This window comes from Neoarius graeffei, chromosome 2, assembly GCF_027579695.1.
Source record: "Neoarius graeffei isolate fNeoGra1 chromosome 2, fNeoGra1.pri, whole genome shotgun sequence".
In the NCBI taxonomy this organism is placed as follows: Eukaryota; Metazoa; Chordata; class Actinopteri; order Siluriformes; family Ariidae; genus Neoarius; species Neoarius graeffei.
The window spans coordinates 6145737-6162378 of record NC_083570.1 but is presented as its reverse complement, the minus strand read 5'-3'; the positions used below and the strand labels follow the sequence as shown (position 1 = coordinate 6162378).

The following is a 16642-nucleotide window of genomic DNA, read 5'->3' as shown; positions in this document are numbered from 1 at the left end:
AATGGAGTTTAAATATTGTTCAATGTTTTACAATCAAATCTCAGGGTTTAGAAACAACTTCAGATTTGAAAAAGTGAATGTGGATTTTACATCTTAGAACACAAGCAGAAAAATCAAATTCATTCCAAAACTAATGTTTTATTTTTATATAGTGTGACCTGAACAGGTTTAAAATGTTGTTCTGTTCTGGCTTTATTACTGTTTATTAGTTATTTAATGAGACGCTGCTTAATATGAAACAAACAGAACTTTATAATGCGAAGGTCATGAGATCATTTTCTTTTTAAACTTGACGACTTTCTTGTCTGACAGTTAATTTTTAACATTTCCTTTTTAATTATTTTAAATTATTCATCTGTTTTAATTTAAATATTAAAATGAGTGTTTTTTGTGCAGCTGGATTGTGTTCTAGTGAAACAGACGACTGAGCAACAACGTGGCAACATGCAGGAATTTTACAGAAAACACTACACACTTTTATTCTGGATCACACAATCTCACTGTAGAATGCAAGTCGAACCCAAACCCAGCGTATAGAGTCTGAGTGAATGTGGTGTGGACTCTGTGGAGGAGCTTCATCGTGTCAGAGACGCTGTAGAAGGACAGAGTTCCTGCACTGTGATCCACATACACTCCTATTTTGGAGGGAGATGGAACTCTGAGATCAGTCTCAATGCTGTTGTGACAGAAAGAGAGAGAAGAAGAAGAAGAACACCACAGTCTCCAGGACTGATTGTTGCCTCCAAACCAACACTCATCACGCCGTCCTGTCCTGCTGATGTCTTTATATGAGACTGATATGAACACATCACCATCACTGCTCCACTCCACCTCCCAGTAACAGCGTCCACACACACTCTCCTTACACAACACCTGCCACCAGTAATCAAATCTCTCTGGATGATCAGAGTAACGCTGCTCTCTCTCACTGCATCTCACCGCTCTGTTCTTCTCAGACAGAATGAGGAGACGATGTGCCGTGTTGGGATCCAGAGTCAGATAACAGAAATCTAAAATAAAAGAGAAAAACAAACTGAACAATGTGAACATGAATATCCGCGCTGGGGGCATGGTCACGAAAACAGCAGTTCGGTTGCAGTGAAAACTTTTCTCTGTAGAACCCTGACACTCCCCCCTCCCCCCACTCTGGGCTCAAGAACACAACAAAAGGGCAATAATAACAACAACCAATCAGAATTCAGATACAACAACCAATCAGGATTCAGATACATTCTGTTGCCAAGTAAAATTGTAACCTGTCGAAGTTCTCGAGCCCTCGTGCTGTTTTACCGTTAGATCAATCACATATCAGCTTAAACTAGCATTCTAAAACTAGTTAAAGATCCCACAGAAGAGAGCGACTCCCCCTGCCAGCCTCATGGAACGCAGTGTTTAAGGCTCCGGATGGGTTTTATTTCCATTTATGAGGGAAAGGAACATACACCCTCCCAACAGTCAGTGCGGTATTCGCTTGGAAAACACATTTGCAAATTGGTAGAATGAGTTCATCATCACATGCAAGATTTGCAGTTAATCAAATGGATTTCATATTATTATTATTATTATTATTATTCATGAATTACTACAGTTCTGAACTTCAAATGTTAAAAGTCTGGCCTTTGGAGAGATGATGGAGACTCTTTTGGTGGAACACAACAGAGCAAAATATTGTGACCCTCTAATGTTGACCTGAAGTTGGCACCACTGGGGGTTGGCATTGGGTTTTTGCCCCCACCAATGTTAATACCAAACCTACGCCCTTGCCTACATGTTATCTCGTTCTAATTGTTGTGACTTTTATCCAAATGACAGCTGGCAATACGTTGTTACTTTGCACTTTTTGTTGATCTGGGTACTAATCTTTGAGAAACTGGATTGGCAGAATGTTGCCTGTGAAGAAAAGAATGTCTTTTTATTACCCTGTGCCAAGTTAATATTCACTTCAGTGCAATTTTTAAGAGCCATAAATTGTATTTTATTTATTGTTTTTGTTGTGAGTGGATTTGTTTGATTGTTGTTTTATTTCTTTAGCTTATTTATTTATATTTATTGTTTACGTTCCACTGTTGAATTGAATAAGTTGACTTAATTAAAAAGTTTACTGTTCTATGAAAGGGTGTATTTGCATCATCATTATTATTTTACTAGTGGCATAAAATTGTCTTGAAAAGATGTCAAGAATAATATAGTTTATCGCAATAATTTCTGAGACAATATATCGTCCAACAAAATTTGTTATTGTGACAGGCCTAGAAGTGTGTGTGTGTGTGTGTGTGTTAGATGTACATTTCAGAAACTCTTCTCTGCTCTGTGGTTCTGGTTCTGAAATGATCTGAACTGCTGCAGCTGTGGAGAGAAAAATAGAAACGAGTTTGTGTAAAAGATGGAAAGAGTTTAAAGTGATCCAGTCAGTTTATTCATTTTAAATCAGTGTTTTAGTTCAAAGTGTCGGGTGAATAAAGTGTCTGCAGAAAAGAAAGCAGGAGCATCGCTAAGAAATAACACATCACTGTGTTTCTCCAGCAGGAACAGCTCCTCTTACCATGTGGAGGGATTTTGTTGAATTCCTCCTCACAGAATTCCTCGAGTCTCTTTTTCAGATCTGAGAGAGAATTCCTCACTCCATCAAATGAGAGATGTTGATGGACAGTGACACTGGATGTGCGAAAGTCTGGTCTGACCCATATAGGAGAGCGACGTCCAGAAGCTAAAACCTACAGAAAGCAAATGAAATGTAAAACCCACTTGTGATGTCAGACAGGGACATTTATTGTTCCCTTAATGAGAGGTGTTTTAGAGAGTGTGTGAGGAACAGCTGGCTCTGTAGATCAGACAGTGAGTGTTACCTGGAGGAAATGGATGTGATCGTGTGTGTGTGAAAGCTGCTCCAGCTCAGTGACTCTCCTCTGAAGATCAGCAATCTCCTGCTCCAGTTGCTCCAGGAGTCGTTCAGCTCGACTCAGTTCAGCCTTCTCCTGATCTCTGATCAGCTCCGTCACCTCCCAGCGCTTTTTCTCCATGGAGCTGATCAGCTCAGTAAAGATCCTCTCACTGTCCTCCACTGCTGTCTGTGCACTGAGCTGTTAGGACACACACACAGACACACACACGATTTAAAGCTCATCTATCATTCCCTCTCTTACTGGGACTGTAAATGACTCGTTGTCCATGTTGTGTGTGTTTCTAGGAGCAGCTCTGTCTCTGCTCACTGCTCACCTTTATAGTGTTCACAGCCTGTTTCAGCTCCTGCATCTTCTTCTGCTTCTCCTGGATTCTCTGCTGGGATTTCATCTGCTCCTCCTTTAACTCACTCTGAGGACAAATAAAATACATTCAGCTTTTTATACAGTACGAGCGAACTGGTTCCATATTAATGTCAGTTCAAAGTACATTCATGTTTCGCTCTGAAGGTTATGTTCTCTGTGTGTGTGTGTGTGTGTGTGTGTGTGTGTGTGTGTGTGTGTGTGTGTGTGTGTGAGAGAGAGAAAGAGAGAGAGAGAGAGAGAAATGTTCACTAACTGATCTGGGCTGGGTTTCCCGAAAGCCTCTTAAGGCCAAGAGAGTTTTAAATTACCTCTTAAGATCCATCATCAAGCTAACGTGGTTTTCCCGAACAGCATCGTAGCACAAGTCGTCCTTCAGTTTGCTCGGAATTTACGAGAGACCCGGAGCACTCGTTCAAAACAAAGAGCGACTCGCTCGCTGCCAAATCCACAGAATGCGCATGCGGCTCTGAGGGACTCTCACAGTCAGCGGGGGAAACTGGTGTTGAATCTGCTGGTGGTGTTCAATTAGTTTTCTTCTACATTGCAAGTACATCGTGTTAATTTTCAGAGGTGGACAGTAACGAAGTACATTTACTTGAGTTCTGTACTTAAGTACATTTTTTGAGTATCTGTACTTTACTTGAGTATTTTTTGTGGAAACTTATGACTTTAACTTCACTACATTTGAAAGACAAATAACGTACTTTTTACTCCACTACATTTCTATCAAGGTCCTCGTTACTCGTTACTATGAAGCAGCTTTGAAAGTGGATGTTTTTTTCTTTTCTTTTCTAAAACGTGATTGGTTTTTCCGCAGGTGACACTGAGACAGTCTATCAGTAATCACTCGGGTCACGTCACGTCCATAGACTGGATAAAATCAAGATCAATGATTTCTCCGCAGCATTATTTAACATGATCAGTTGATGGCAGAATGGAAGGAGGCGGTTCTTCTGGGGAATGCACACACCCACGGTTCTATAGCTAGAACCCATGGTTCAGTTTTCTGAAAGGAATAAAGAGTCATTTCATTTTAAATGTTTGCTTTGTTTGCCTAAAACGGAGCACATCACAGCCTACAAAAACTCGCCACCCAACCTGCGGAAGCATATTGAGGGATATAAACATTTTATTCCAAGAGAAAGCTTGCAGTGAAGTTGTCTGTGCTTTAGAGCTCGCGATAACGTTGCAATAGTTACACATTCTGATTAGTCAAATGACTTTCTGTGGATTTGCTCGCCAAGTTGCCATCGCCTTGTCCACGGCTAATGTTTACACATAGCTAGTTAACTTGGACACTGTTAGTTATGTCCAATATGATTGCCTTCAGGGACGCAAACTACAAAGACGCTCTTCGTCCTGTTGCTCTTTAGACTCCTTCTTACGAGTGAGTTCGGGAAAACCACATACAGAGACAACGTTCATTCCTTAAGAGAGTCTCTCAACTCTCTCTTTTGGTCTGAAGGGCAACGTTATCAGGAAACCCACCCCGAACCAGATTACAACCATCACTGAAGATAAATTTAACACTCTGTTCACCAGAACACAGACAATTTTAATCAGCTTTTACAGAATCCTTCTGATTGAGACACACCAGGGCTTTACATTAGCACCCGCCCACCCGCCAAATGCAGGTAAAATTCGGCTTTGGCGGGTAATAACTTTAGTCTCACCTGCCACTTTGGCGGGTGGTTTATTCTGTGGTTTGACAATATATTTTAATTGTAGTTTTCTCTGAAGGCATCTGATATAATAAACGCATTGCAATGTAATATTACACGCCTACAACTCCCATGAGCACCTGCATAAACATTCTGACACAACATGTTAGAATTGTTTAGAACGTCTCAGATAAAATCAATGATACGGTAACCTGCGGTTAATGAACGAAGCAACAAAGTTGCTGATGACTGACAAGCGCACTATGTGGCGGCATATAGCTGGAGTTTCAAACCCTGCTGCTCAGGGAAAAAGGGGCAGAGATGCGCAGGGCCGGAGCAGCTTTTTAAAATCACTGAGGTCCGTGATGCACAAAGCGCACCCCGAAAAATGTTCACCATATTTAAATGAGAGAGTGAATTACACGCCACACAAGAGATCTATTCCTGAAATTACTCTTAATGGTGTTTGAACTGAATATCATCAGTTTTGAAAAAAAAATCATGTATGTGGCAAGAGTAAGAATAATTTAAGCTTGTTTAATGGTTTGATCTGGCCCAAGCAATGAGGACAAAAGATGCCCTAACCATGTAGCCTATGGAACTGAGATACATTAACAACCTGGCATCCGTTACACCTACACACACACACACACACACACACAAAAAAAAAAAATTCTGGGAAAAAAAAAATCAGTATACACCACCATGTTTTAGGCAAAGTTACCCAAGGCAAACATAAGTTGAAACTTTCCACTCTATTGCTTTGGCTTAACAAATTATTTATTTTTAAAATCACAAACAAGGCAGGCTACAACCAGAGGCGATTCTAGAGTCTGTTGTGGCCCCAAGAAAAAATTTCCAGGGGGCCCTTCTGACCAGTGTTCATCACCAATATGTAATAAATAATCTGACACCAAAGAAAAATGTATGAAACCAATTTTTTTTTTCAATTCCAAATGTGAAAATACAATGGTAAAGAACAATAAAAACAATAAAAATCAAAATAAATAAGCCCTCTGGCCCCGACTCTTGGGGGGCCCCTGGGCCAGGGGGCCCCAAACAGTTGCCTGCCTTGCCTGTTCACAAGCTGTGCATCTGGCTACAACTGCGCTGCTTCGAAAATGTAAATTGAACAGCTTGATGAAAGTGCACTGATGGTTCCTATGAAAACCCCGTGTCTCCTGCACTGCGTTCCTCCGCCGAGTCGCGCGCTCATTCGCGTTTGTGTTCTTGGTCTCAGAGCCGCGCACACCAAACAAACACAGAAGACAGAATCAACGTTTAACATAATTATCAACGCACTTTTTACAGAGACGTTTTAATGTTATTCTTTATTTTTTATCCAGTTGAATATTTAGCGTACAAATGTATTTTCAGCTCTTAAAAATGACCGAGGTCCAGAACGCGGAGGCCTCATAGCTGGCTCCGGCCATGGAGATGAACAAGACGCTAATAGGAAGATAAGACAGTTCAATGACAAATGGAAGTTTGGGTGAGATTGGCTAGTTCATAGCAAAACCAAAAATACCCTGTACTGCGAAGACTGTAGAAAGTCTGGCAAAGACAGGCACCAGTAATTTTAAACTCGAAACTATAAAGGACCACGAAAAGTCAAATGCACACATCGGTACTATAAAATCAAAACAGGCGAAGACGGCTGGTTCACTACAGGACAGCATTGCTTTCAGTCCCTGGCTGTCATGAAGTCGGCTGAGCTGGAGAGGATGGAGCTGCTGTTTAGAAACGTTCACGCGATTGGAAAGAAGTTGATCTCACCTCAGCTATCAACTTATGGCCTGCTGGAAGCCTCAGGTCACGAAGACCATTTTTCATGGACCATTCAGACTCATCTGATGATGAATGTAACGAGGAAATTTAATGTCTCTTTCTACACATGTTCACACACACACTAAAAGATAATACATAATCTCATCTCATCTCATCTCATTATCTCTAGCCGCTTTATCCTAGTACAGGGTCGCAGGAAAGCTGGAGCCTATCCCAGCTGACTACGGGCGAAAGGCGGGGTACACCCTGGACAAGTCGCCAGGTCATCACAGGGCTGACACATAGACACAGACAACCATTCACACTCACATTCACACCTACGGTCAATTTAGAGTCACCAGTTAACCTAACCTGCATGTCTTTGGACTGTGGGGGAAACCGGAGCACCCGGAGGAAACCCACACGGACACGGGGAGAACATGCAAACTCCGCACAGAAAGGCCCTCGCCGGCCCTGGGGCTCGAACCCAGGACCTTCTTGCTGTGAGGCGACAGTGCTAACCACTACACCACCGTGCCGCCCGATAATACATAATATACATAATAATACTTGATAATACACATAATACTTGCATATCAAAACATCAAATGTTTTTCAGTGATAAATGTTTTGAATTGGACTTTTAATATTAGAATCAGTTCAGTTGTATTGAATGTTATTTTTCGTATTATACGATATTTCATATTGTAAGGGGCTTGAATTTGAGTTCAATAAACAGAATACTCTGTTTATATTTTTGTCTCAACTGGTTGCATGTTTTCATATAGGGAGCGACCTTAACAGCACTGAGTATTGAGTGCTACTGTAGAGATACATTATACGCTGCCATTCATAATTAAATCTAGATCTTCCGAACTTTAACGCATCATGGTGAAGAAAAAAACTGCAATTTCCTGGCAACAAAATTGTGGCTAGTGGAAAGGCTGAATGGCTAGTGACTCGGGAAAACCACTAGGCACAGTGGCCGGTGAGCAAAAAAGTTAATGTAAAGCCCTGATACACACATTGAAATTAAAGTTCAAATCATATCACTGACTAAAGCACCTGTTTCTAGATGGGAAACTATAATTAAGATGATTTAATTCTGGAAAGATTTCTAGTTCTCACCTGTTTCTCAGCTCTTTCTGCTGCGACTGTGACGGTGTCGTGACCTTTGTGATGATCCATCATACACAAATAACAGATGCAGGTTTGATCAGTACGACAGTAGACTTTCAGCACTTCATCATGTTCAGAGCAGATCTTCTCTTGGAGTTTTGCTGAGGCTTCAATTAATGTGTGTTTTTTCAAAGCAGGACGTTCGAGATGAGGTTTCAGATGAGTTTCACAATAAGAAGCCAAACACATCAGACAGGACTTGATGGCTTTGTGTTTTCTCCCGGTGCAGAAATCACACTCCACATCTCCAGGTCCAGCGTAACAGTGAGCAGGAGAAGCAGCTTGGACTTCAGTCTTCTTCAGTTTCTCCACCACTTCATCCAGCATGTTGTTTCTGCGTAGAACAGGCCTTGTCGTGAAAGTGTCTCTGCACTGAGGACAGCTGTAGACGCCCTTCTGATCCTCCTGATCCCAGCAGCCATTAATACACACCTTACAGAAACTGTGACCACAGAGGATAGTCACCGGATCCTTCAGGAGATCCAGACACACTGGACACATGAACTGGTCCACAGAAAGCTGATCTACTGAAATACTGGCCTTGGCCATTTTCCTGAAATCACACCGAGAGAGAGAGAGAGAGAGAGAGAGAGAGATCAGTTTTGTTTTCTCTGAAATGAGGAGTTACTTCCTGGTTCTGTGTGTGAAAGAGCAATAGAGGAGGAGCACAAACACAGAGAGATCATGAACACTCCTCTATTAACCATTTCATCTCCCTTCAGTACAGAAATATAACTCATGTAGCTGCACTGATTAGGATTAATAATGAGATGAGATGAGACTCACAGAATGGATCTTAATTTTCTGGACTTTTCCACCTACTGACACCTCAAGCACAACTTTCAGCCTTGTTGATAAATTACAATTGTTTCACTTGAACAGCTTTTTCCTCGTGACATCTTTAAAGTGATCTTCATCCCTAAAGAATGTTGGAGCCATTTTAAAAGTGAGGAGGACGCAGCTGTCAGGAAGGAAAACCATATTTTATTGATTTCGCATTGTTTATTGCAAATAGAAATCACAAAAGTGGATCTTTTTTTCCACATAATCTCCATTTCACTCAGTATGAGCGCTCCAGGCTTAACAAGAGCCTGAACTCTTCATGACGTGCTGTTTGTGGAAACTAATCCACTTTGTGTTGGGCCACATCCCACCACCTCATCGCAGATTAGTTTCCTGGAGCAGCATGCCTCATCCTCTTTTATTCCTTACATCATGATTTATCAAGAACATTATACTGGGTCGATGAAGAATTCTTTTTCATGAACAGATTGTTGAGATGGAAATGAAGTCAGTAGATGAATATGTCTGAGATCAGAGATCCTGAGTTGCCTCAATAAGTCATTAGATGTGTCTTTGAGAAGTTGGAGAACACTGGAGAACCAGGAGGAAACCCACACTGACACGAGTCATTTTAACATTGTTAACAGACTGAAATGAATGTGCTGAAAGGCAGAAGAAAGAAATCTGCTAGTAGTGTTAACACAAGACGAGCTCACGATATCAAAAAATCGGAAATTATAAAAGAATATAAAGAAGGTGGCATACAAGCAATTGACTTTGAATGTCTAAATGCTGTCTTAAAAATAAAATGGTTAAAATCTTTTCTGCTAGGTAGAAATAATATTTCATTTTGTCTTTCCAGAGGTTTATTTGAAAAAAATGTGAGGTATTGAGTTTGTCCTTAAATGTGATTTTAATATAGAAAAACTACCAGTCAAGTTGGCGTCCTTTCACAAGCAGGTTCTGTTATGCTGGAAACTTATGTACAACCACAACTTTACACCACACCAAACACCGATTTGGAATAATAGATATGTTCTGTGTCATGGAAAATCTCTCTTTTTGCAACACTGGATGGATAAAGGTATTTGGTTAATATCTCACCTTATGGATAATCAGGGCAACTGGCTGTTATATGAAAACTTCTGCTCCATTCATAATATTACCTGCAAAAAAGCTGAATTTAAGAAAATATGCAAAGCAATTCCTCAACCAGTCAAACAACTTGTACAAAACATTGATCCTGAGAGTTTGCCTCCTCCTAACCTTCCAATACTCTACATCATGGAACAAGACTTTCTTAACAAAGAGATACCAAACAAAATCCTACATAATCATTTGAATAATAATCTGTACCCAATACGTTCAAATAGAAATTCCATCTTTCAGAAGTTCTCTGAAGTAGAGGTTAAAAAATGGAGGACCCAATATCTAAAATTTCCTGTAAGTCCAAAGGTGAAGGAAGCGCATGTTAAGATTTTGAATGAGATTTATCCATCCAGTGGAATGCTAAGAATGAGGTTCAATATTGACAGTATTGATAACAACTATATTTTCTGTGAATCAGATATTGAAACTACGGACCATCTTTTCTTTCAATGTATTTACACAAAAACATTTTGGGAGGACTTTTTGGACTGGCTTTCTTCTAAAATCCAGCTACAGGACACACTTACCCTGGACAACATAACATTTGGGACGAGTCTGAAGGATTCACAAGCGGACTATGTTATGAATAATTTACTATTGCTCTTGAAATATTTCATTCACTGCTCAAAATGGAAAAAAGTAAAGCCTATTTTCACTGTGTTCAAAAAACATCTTGTAGAAAATTCTCACTGCCTTAAAGTGGATGAAATGCAAAAAAGCAACGTCACTCTTGAATGCATTTGATCATTTGAAAATATTTGAAGACTTCGAATGATGTGAGTGTACTGACTTTTAAATATAATTAATAAAGGACACGCTTTAAGGCAGATGTCCATATTTCTGAAGCTCAGTCTGCTGTTGTTCCTTTCCAAAGGCAATCCGAATATCAGCATCCTGAAGCACAGGGAGAAATATTACAGCTTCAGCTCCAAGCAGGCCGCATATCAGTTCGCCTCAAATGCAGACGAGTACATCGAACTGATCGTGGAAAGAGCGAAGAGATCCCCAGAGCTGATCCAGCTGCTCGAGCTTCATCAGCAGTTTGCCAGCGTCACTCCGTACTCTCAGGTATCATGGACGTGTGACTTACTTGCGTCTTCTCCTTCCCATCCTTGACCTACTCGCTGATCTCCACCACAAACTCCATTCCCCATGAACGCTCTTAGCCTACAAATATGGCTGATCCAGCACCAACATACTGATCCAACATACTGATCCAATCAGTTGCTGCGTAAGAAGACTCCACACACACTCTGCACATTAAAACCACTCAACTGCAATCGCATCCTTGTCCATCTCATCTGTGAGCCTGAGAGTGACAAGAAAATAATCAACAACAATGCGGTGAGCCAGTGCAAAGCAGCGTTTCTTAGAAAGTTTGTCTTCACAGATGCAGTCAGGTGAGAAATTGTTGGTGAAACCCATCAGCAAAAGTGAGAGCAGCACACAGACGGACACACACCTGCTGGAGAGCAACATCGTCAGATCTTACGAGTGGAACGAGTGGGAGCTGAGATGGAAAGCCATCAAACTGGTAAGCAGCTCCACCTGAAATACACTGGCATGATTAGATTACGCTCAAGCTGTCCGAAAAGCCCCGAAATAAGTTTAACATGATATTTTGTTGAATGCACTCCAAGGCGAACCTGCGCCATAAGGTAACCCACTCGACGCAGACTGACCTGAGCCACATGAGGAGACACAACACCACGCAGACGTTCCTTCCAAAAGAAGCCGCCTGCCAGATGAAGAGAGACGGACAGAGTAACGAAACCGAGACTTCAAGTCTACCTGGCTGGGCTGAGAGGAGGACCAACCACTCCCATGACCAAACTCGATTTAACTCCAGATGTGCATGAATAGTTAATTTGTTTGTTTGTTAGTTAGACCTAGTATTGAATGTTTGTATTGAATTGTTGCATTCTGGTTTCTGATTGGCCAGAAAATACTGATTAATTTTCTCTGAAAGTTTTGCAGGCGTATATTAATGCACTCGTTCGAATTTATGGTTTTCATAGTACCAGCTTGTTCACAGGGATTTCTACGACGGACGCGAGACGTAAACCGATTTTAAAAATCTTTTATACGGTGATGTTTTCGTAACTGAAGGGAGATGTTCATTTAGCATTTCTGGAAGGAGTCTCCAGTGTAACAGTCAGAGGTGAAGTTTTGTGACACCTTCAGGACAGAGGAGTTTATGCTTCGCAGTTTCTTGGTTACAACATGATTTTTTTTTGTCTTATTAACTTTAAGAGAAGGATAATAGGCAGGCTGGTGAGGGAACGACTGTTAATGTAACTATAAATGGATAAAAAACCATGATGCGAAATTTGTAATTGTTGGCAAATTGCTGTGGTAAAAGAGGAATTGTGGGAGATGATACTTTGGTACCGAATGTCAGTCAGAGCAGCGCGCACACAATTATGAAAATGATCTTATTGGCTCTAATAATATTAAATATTATTATACATACAGGAGACTTTTTCGATGGAATAAAAACGTGTTCTATTCCCTTCTAGCGGGTTTCATTCATTCGGTTTGGTAGCATGCAATATTGTTAGCGTATCGCTTATCCTACGTGTATTACGTCACTCTACCAAATGGAGAATGAGCGTTGAATATGCTTTAAGATATTGCATGGTTGTCAAGGCAACATGATGTCACAAGTCGGAGACGTAAAACTTCCATGCTAGCGAGCGAGCAACTGTGACAATTTGTGAACAAACATAGCTTCGACGATTGCGTTGTTAAATACAGAAGATTTTGAGAGAATTTTGAAAAAGACGCGTTGAACACCCGGAAGGAATGTATAATAATAATAATAATAATAATAATAATAATAATAATAATATTGACTGGCTTTTTTGTGGTCTATCAGATATATTCCATTCTGCTACTCGTCTTTGACTCATTCATTATCATGCTAGCTGAATGGAATATATCTGATATACCACTCAACGCCAGGCAATATTATTTAATTATCCTGAGGAATAACACAGCAGACTGTGAGGTTACACAAAAATAATCCACGCCATCATGAATTTACCACTTTACCATCTTTGATTTATTAAAAAGTAGCAGGTGTATAAAATGAGATTGAAGCTTCTGCGCGCACACACTGTCACACAGCCACACCCCTTTGACAGTATGCACTCCTACTCTTTTTAAAGCTCCACCCACTCTGGCTCTGTGATATCATATCTCGCAGTGCAGCAGGACGCTCATTTCAAAGCACACAATTCCGATCTCTACTGTATGTGTCACTGTCTGGAAAAATGGCCGAGGCCAGTATTTCAGTAGCTCAGGACCAGTTCATGTGTCCAGTGTGTCTGGATCTCCTGAAGGATCCGGTGGCTATCCCCTGTGGTCACAGTTTCTGTAAGGTGTGTATTAATGACTGCTGGGATCAGGAGGATCAGAATGGCGTCTACAGCTGTCCTCAGTGCAGAGACACTTTCACTACAAGGCCTGTTCTACGCAGAAACAACATGCTGGATGAAGTGGTGGAGAAACTGAAGAAGACTGAAGTCTCATCCTGTTTTTGTGAACACAACAACGAGTCAGGTGCATCAGACAAAGAACAGGTGAGAAGGAGAAATGGTTTCAGACTGAATCCTTCGACATTTTGTTTCTAATCCTGCTTTACTCAGGTTATATGGTGTAAAAATGTCATGACTTCAATTGATTATAAATAATAAATATGTTCCATGTATCCTGTAGATGTGAGCAGCTTTACAAGCACATCCTGAGTACCTTTGACCTCACTCAGAGAGAGCCAGGATATGGATGATCTTTAACTTGAATTGCAGTTAATAATCTGCCACCTTCGACCTGTCTTTGAGTGAACACTTTACAGTTAGTAAAGTTAGTATTTAACTCAGGATGTAACATCATTTCGTTCATTCTTGTCAGAGTGAGTTAAAGTTGAAGGAGGAGCAGATGAAATCCCAGCAGAGAATCCAGGAGAAGCAGAAGAAGGTGCAGGAGCTGAAACAGGCTGTGAACACTATAAAGGTGAGCAGTGAGCAGAGACAGAGCTGCTCCTAGAAACACACACAACATGGACAACGAGTCATTTACAGTCCCAGTAAGAGAGGGAATGATAGATGAGCTTTAAATCTTGGGTGTGTGTGTGTGTGTGTGTGTGTCCTAACAGCTCAGTGCACAGACAGCAGTGGAGGACAGTGAGAGGATCTTTACTGAGCTGATCAGCTCCATGGAGAAAAAGCGCTGGGAGGTGACGGAGCTGATCAGAGATCAGGAGAAGGCTGAACTGAGTCGAGCTGAACGACTCCTGGAGCAACTGGAGCAGGAGATTGCTGATCTTCAGAGGAGAGTCACTGAGCTGGAGCAGCTTTCACACACACACACGATCACATCCATTTCCTCCAGGTAACACTCACTGTCTGATATCACTTGCACTGTGGTCTGAGACTATTCGTCCATCTCGTACACCACTCCGTTTCCAGTCTCTCGGTGTCTCTTCTGGACGTGGCAACTCATCCATCATTACTGTCCATCAACATGTTTCATTTGATGGAGTGAGGAATTATCTCTCAGAGATGAAAAATCAATTCAACAAAATCCCTTCATATGGTGAGAGGAAGTAAAATGTTATAAATCCACACATATACATAAAAGATTTATTGTACTTATCTGAACTTAACATTGTCGCAGCTACCATCTGAAAGATATTGCACTTATACAATTCATCAGTCATATTAAGATAATTTATTTTGCCAATATTCATAAATTCAAACATCTTGTTTCCTAAAATCACACTCTGATCATTGTATATTATTCCACCTCCATTTTCTCTCCGTCACAGCAGTTTGGATGAATTTACCTTCAGAGCTGAAGACTCGAGAAGATTTTCTAAAATGTATGTATGCATATTTCTCTCTCTCTCTCTCTCTCTCTCTCTCTCACACACACACACACATACACACACACACACACACACACAGTGCTGCCAGAGCATTAAGAACATATGTTGTTTTTGGAGACGTTTCCTTCCACAATTAAGAGAAGTGAAGAATGGAGGTGTCATGTTGAGTGTCACTGACAGCACAGCGCTGGTGAAGTTCGATATGTTTGATCCATGAATGTATATGAAGGTTAATAACATTCTAGTCATTTTCTTTCCTGAAGTTTATACAAGAATCAAGTCAAGTTTATTTGTATCGCACTTTTAATAACAGACATTGCCACAAAGCAGCTTTACAGAAAATTAAAGACTTTGACCATGAGCTAATCCATCCATCCATTATCTGTAGCCGCTTTTCCTGTGCAGCGTCATGGGCAAGCTGGAGCCTATCCTAGCTGACTATGGGTGAAAGGTTGGGTACACCCTGGACAATTCACCAGATCATTGCAGGGCTGACACATAGAGACAAACAACCATTCGCACTCACACCTATGGTCAATTTAGAGCCACCAATTCGCCTAACCTGCATGGAGCACCAAGAGGACATGCAAGCTCCACACATAAAGGCCCCCGTCAGGCACTGGGCTTGAACCCAGAACCTTCTTACTGTGAGGCGACAGTGCTGTACCACCGTGCCACCACATGAGCTAATTTTATCCCTAATTTATCCCCAATGAGCAAGCCTGTGGCGATGTTTACAAGGAAAAACTCCCTCAGGCGACACGAGGAAGAAACCCTTCGAGGAACCAGACTCAAAAGGGAACCCATCCTCATTTGGCTGATAACTGATAGCATGATTATAAATAACTCTCTTCCATAACTGTGTCCTACAGAGCCAGAAATTATAACTGTGTAACCAAGAACTTCATTATAGTTTTCACACGAAGTCTGTTTTGTTGAAGTTATCAACTGTTCATTGATGGAAACTTGAGTGCAAAACTGTTCAAGACAACTGCAGTCCTAAAGTTAGCAAGTCAACTGCAGTTCTCAGACATAAATGTATTACTGTAAGTGTCCAGAGCATCTTCTAAGTATGACTTTCGACTGTCCATATGGGACCGTCCTCCACAGGAGTGATGTGATGAGACTCCAGCCAGAAGTAGGGCATCAGGATGGATCAGGCAGGTCCGAGGAGCAGAAGAGGTCAGCATCACTGGTTTCTCAGGATCGACATGTAACTCAACAGAGAGAGACAGACAGAAGAGAGAGAGAGAGAACAAAGGTTGTGAGGTATGCCCAGTGTCACCTAATGAATAAGAACAGTATACATTTTGCGCTGAGTGCAAGCAGGGACTCTGGCAACACTATGACAGCATAACTAAAAGGGAGAGCCAGAAGGTAACACAGGCATGAGGGAGCCCTGGGACATAAAGCAGCAGCCATTCCACCATCAACAAACCTGAGAGAGTGGGGGACTGACAACATCCATATATCCCAGTTTACCAAAACACTCTATGCCTGAGGACTCACCAGAGTTACTCCTTTACCAAATAAAAAACTATCTTGACTGAAAAGATATATTTTCAGCCTAGACTTAAACACTGAGACTGTGTCTGAGTCCTGAACACTACTTGGAAGGTTGTTCTATAACTGTGGGGCTTTGTAAGAAAAGGCCCTGCCCCCTGATGTTGCCTTCACTATATGAGGTACCAACAAATAACCTGCACCTGATCTAAGTAGGCATGGCGGGTCATAAAGGACCAGAAGTTTGTTCAGGTACTGTGGCACAAGACCATTCAGTGCTTTAAAGGTCAATAGTAGTATTGTATAATCAATACAAAATTTGATTGGGAGTCAATGCAGTGTGGATAAGACAGGGGTGATGGGGTCATATCTTCTAGTTCTAGTAAGGACCATTGTTGCTGCATTTTGAACTAACTGGAGCTTGTTTATGCACTTATTGGAACATC

General features: G+C 41.2%; 3 protein-coding genes across 3 annotated transcripts in view; 1 reads left to right on the top strand and 2 right to left on the bottom strand.

Annotated features, from left to right (window-relative positions):
- Positions 1–453: 453 nt before the first annotated feature.
- LOC132868622 (tripartite motif-containing protein 16-like) lies at positions 454–2434 on the bottom strand (the record flags this gene model as incomplete). The annotated part of the gene is made up of 3 exons (XM_060901655.1): positions 454–1010; positions 2287–2403; position 2434. Coding segments are annotated over 3 exons (651 nt in total), but the record flags the coding sequence as incomplete, so codon positions are not given.
- A 315-nt stretch (positions 2435–2749) lies between these two features.
- On the bottom strand, positions 2750–8514 carry LOC132878056 (E3 ubiquitin/ISG15 ligase TRIM25-like). The gene is made up of 3 exons (XM_060913638.1): positions 7823–8514; positions 3217–3312; positions 2750–3080 (listed from the first exon to the last, which is right to left on the bottom strand). The coding sequence occupies exons 1-3, from the start codon at positions 8420–8422 to the stop codon at positions 2829–2831; spliced, it is 948 nt and encodes a 315-aa protein (XP_060769621.1). The 5' UTR covers positions 8423–8514; the 3' UTR covers positions 2750–2828.
- A 5451-nt stretch (positions 8515–13965) lies between these two features.
- LOC132878569 (stonustoxin subunit beta-like) overlaps positions 13966–16642 on the top strand; it is an 82006-nt gene continuing 79329 nt past the window's right edge. Inside the window, exon 1 of the mRNA XM_060913676.1 lies at positions 13966–14197. The gene's annotated coding sequence lies outside the window, so the exon portion shown is untranslated. The remainder of the gene's footprint in view (positions 14198–16642) is intronic.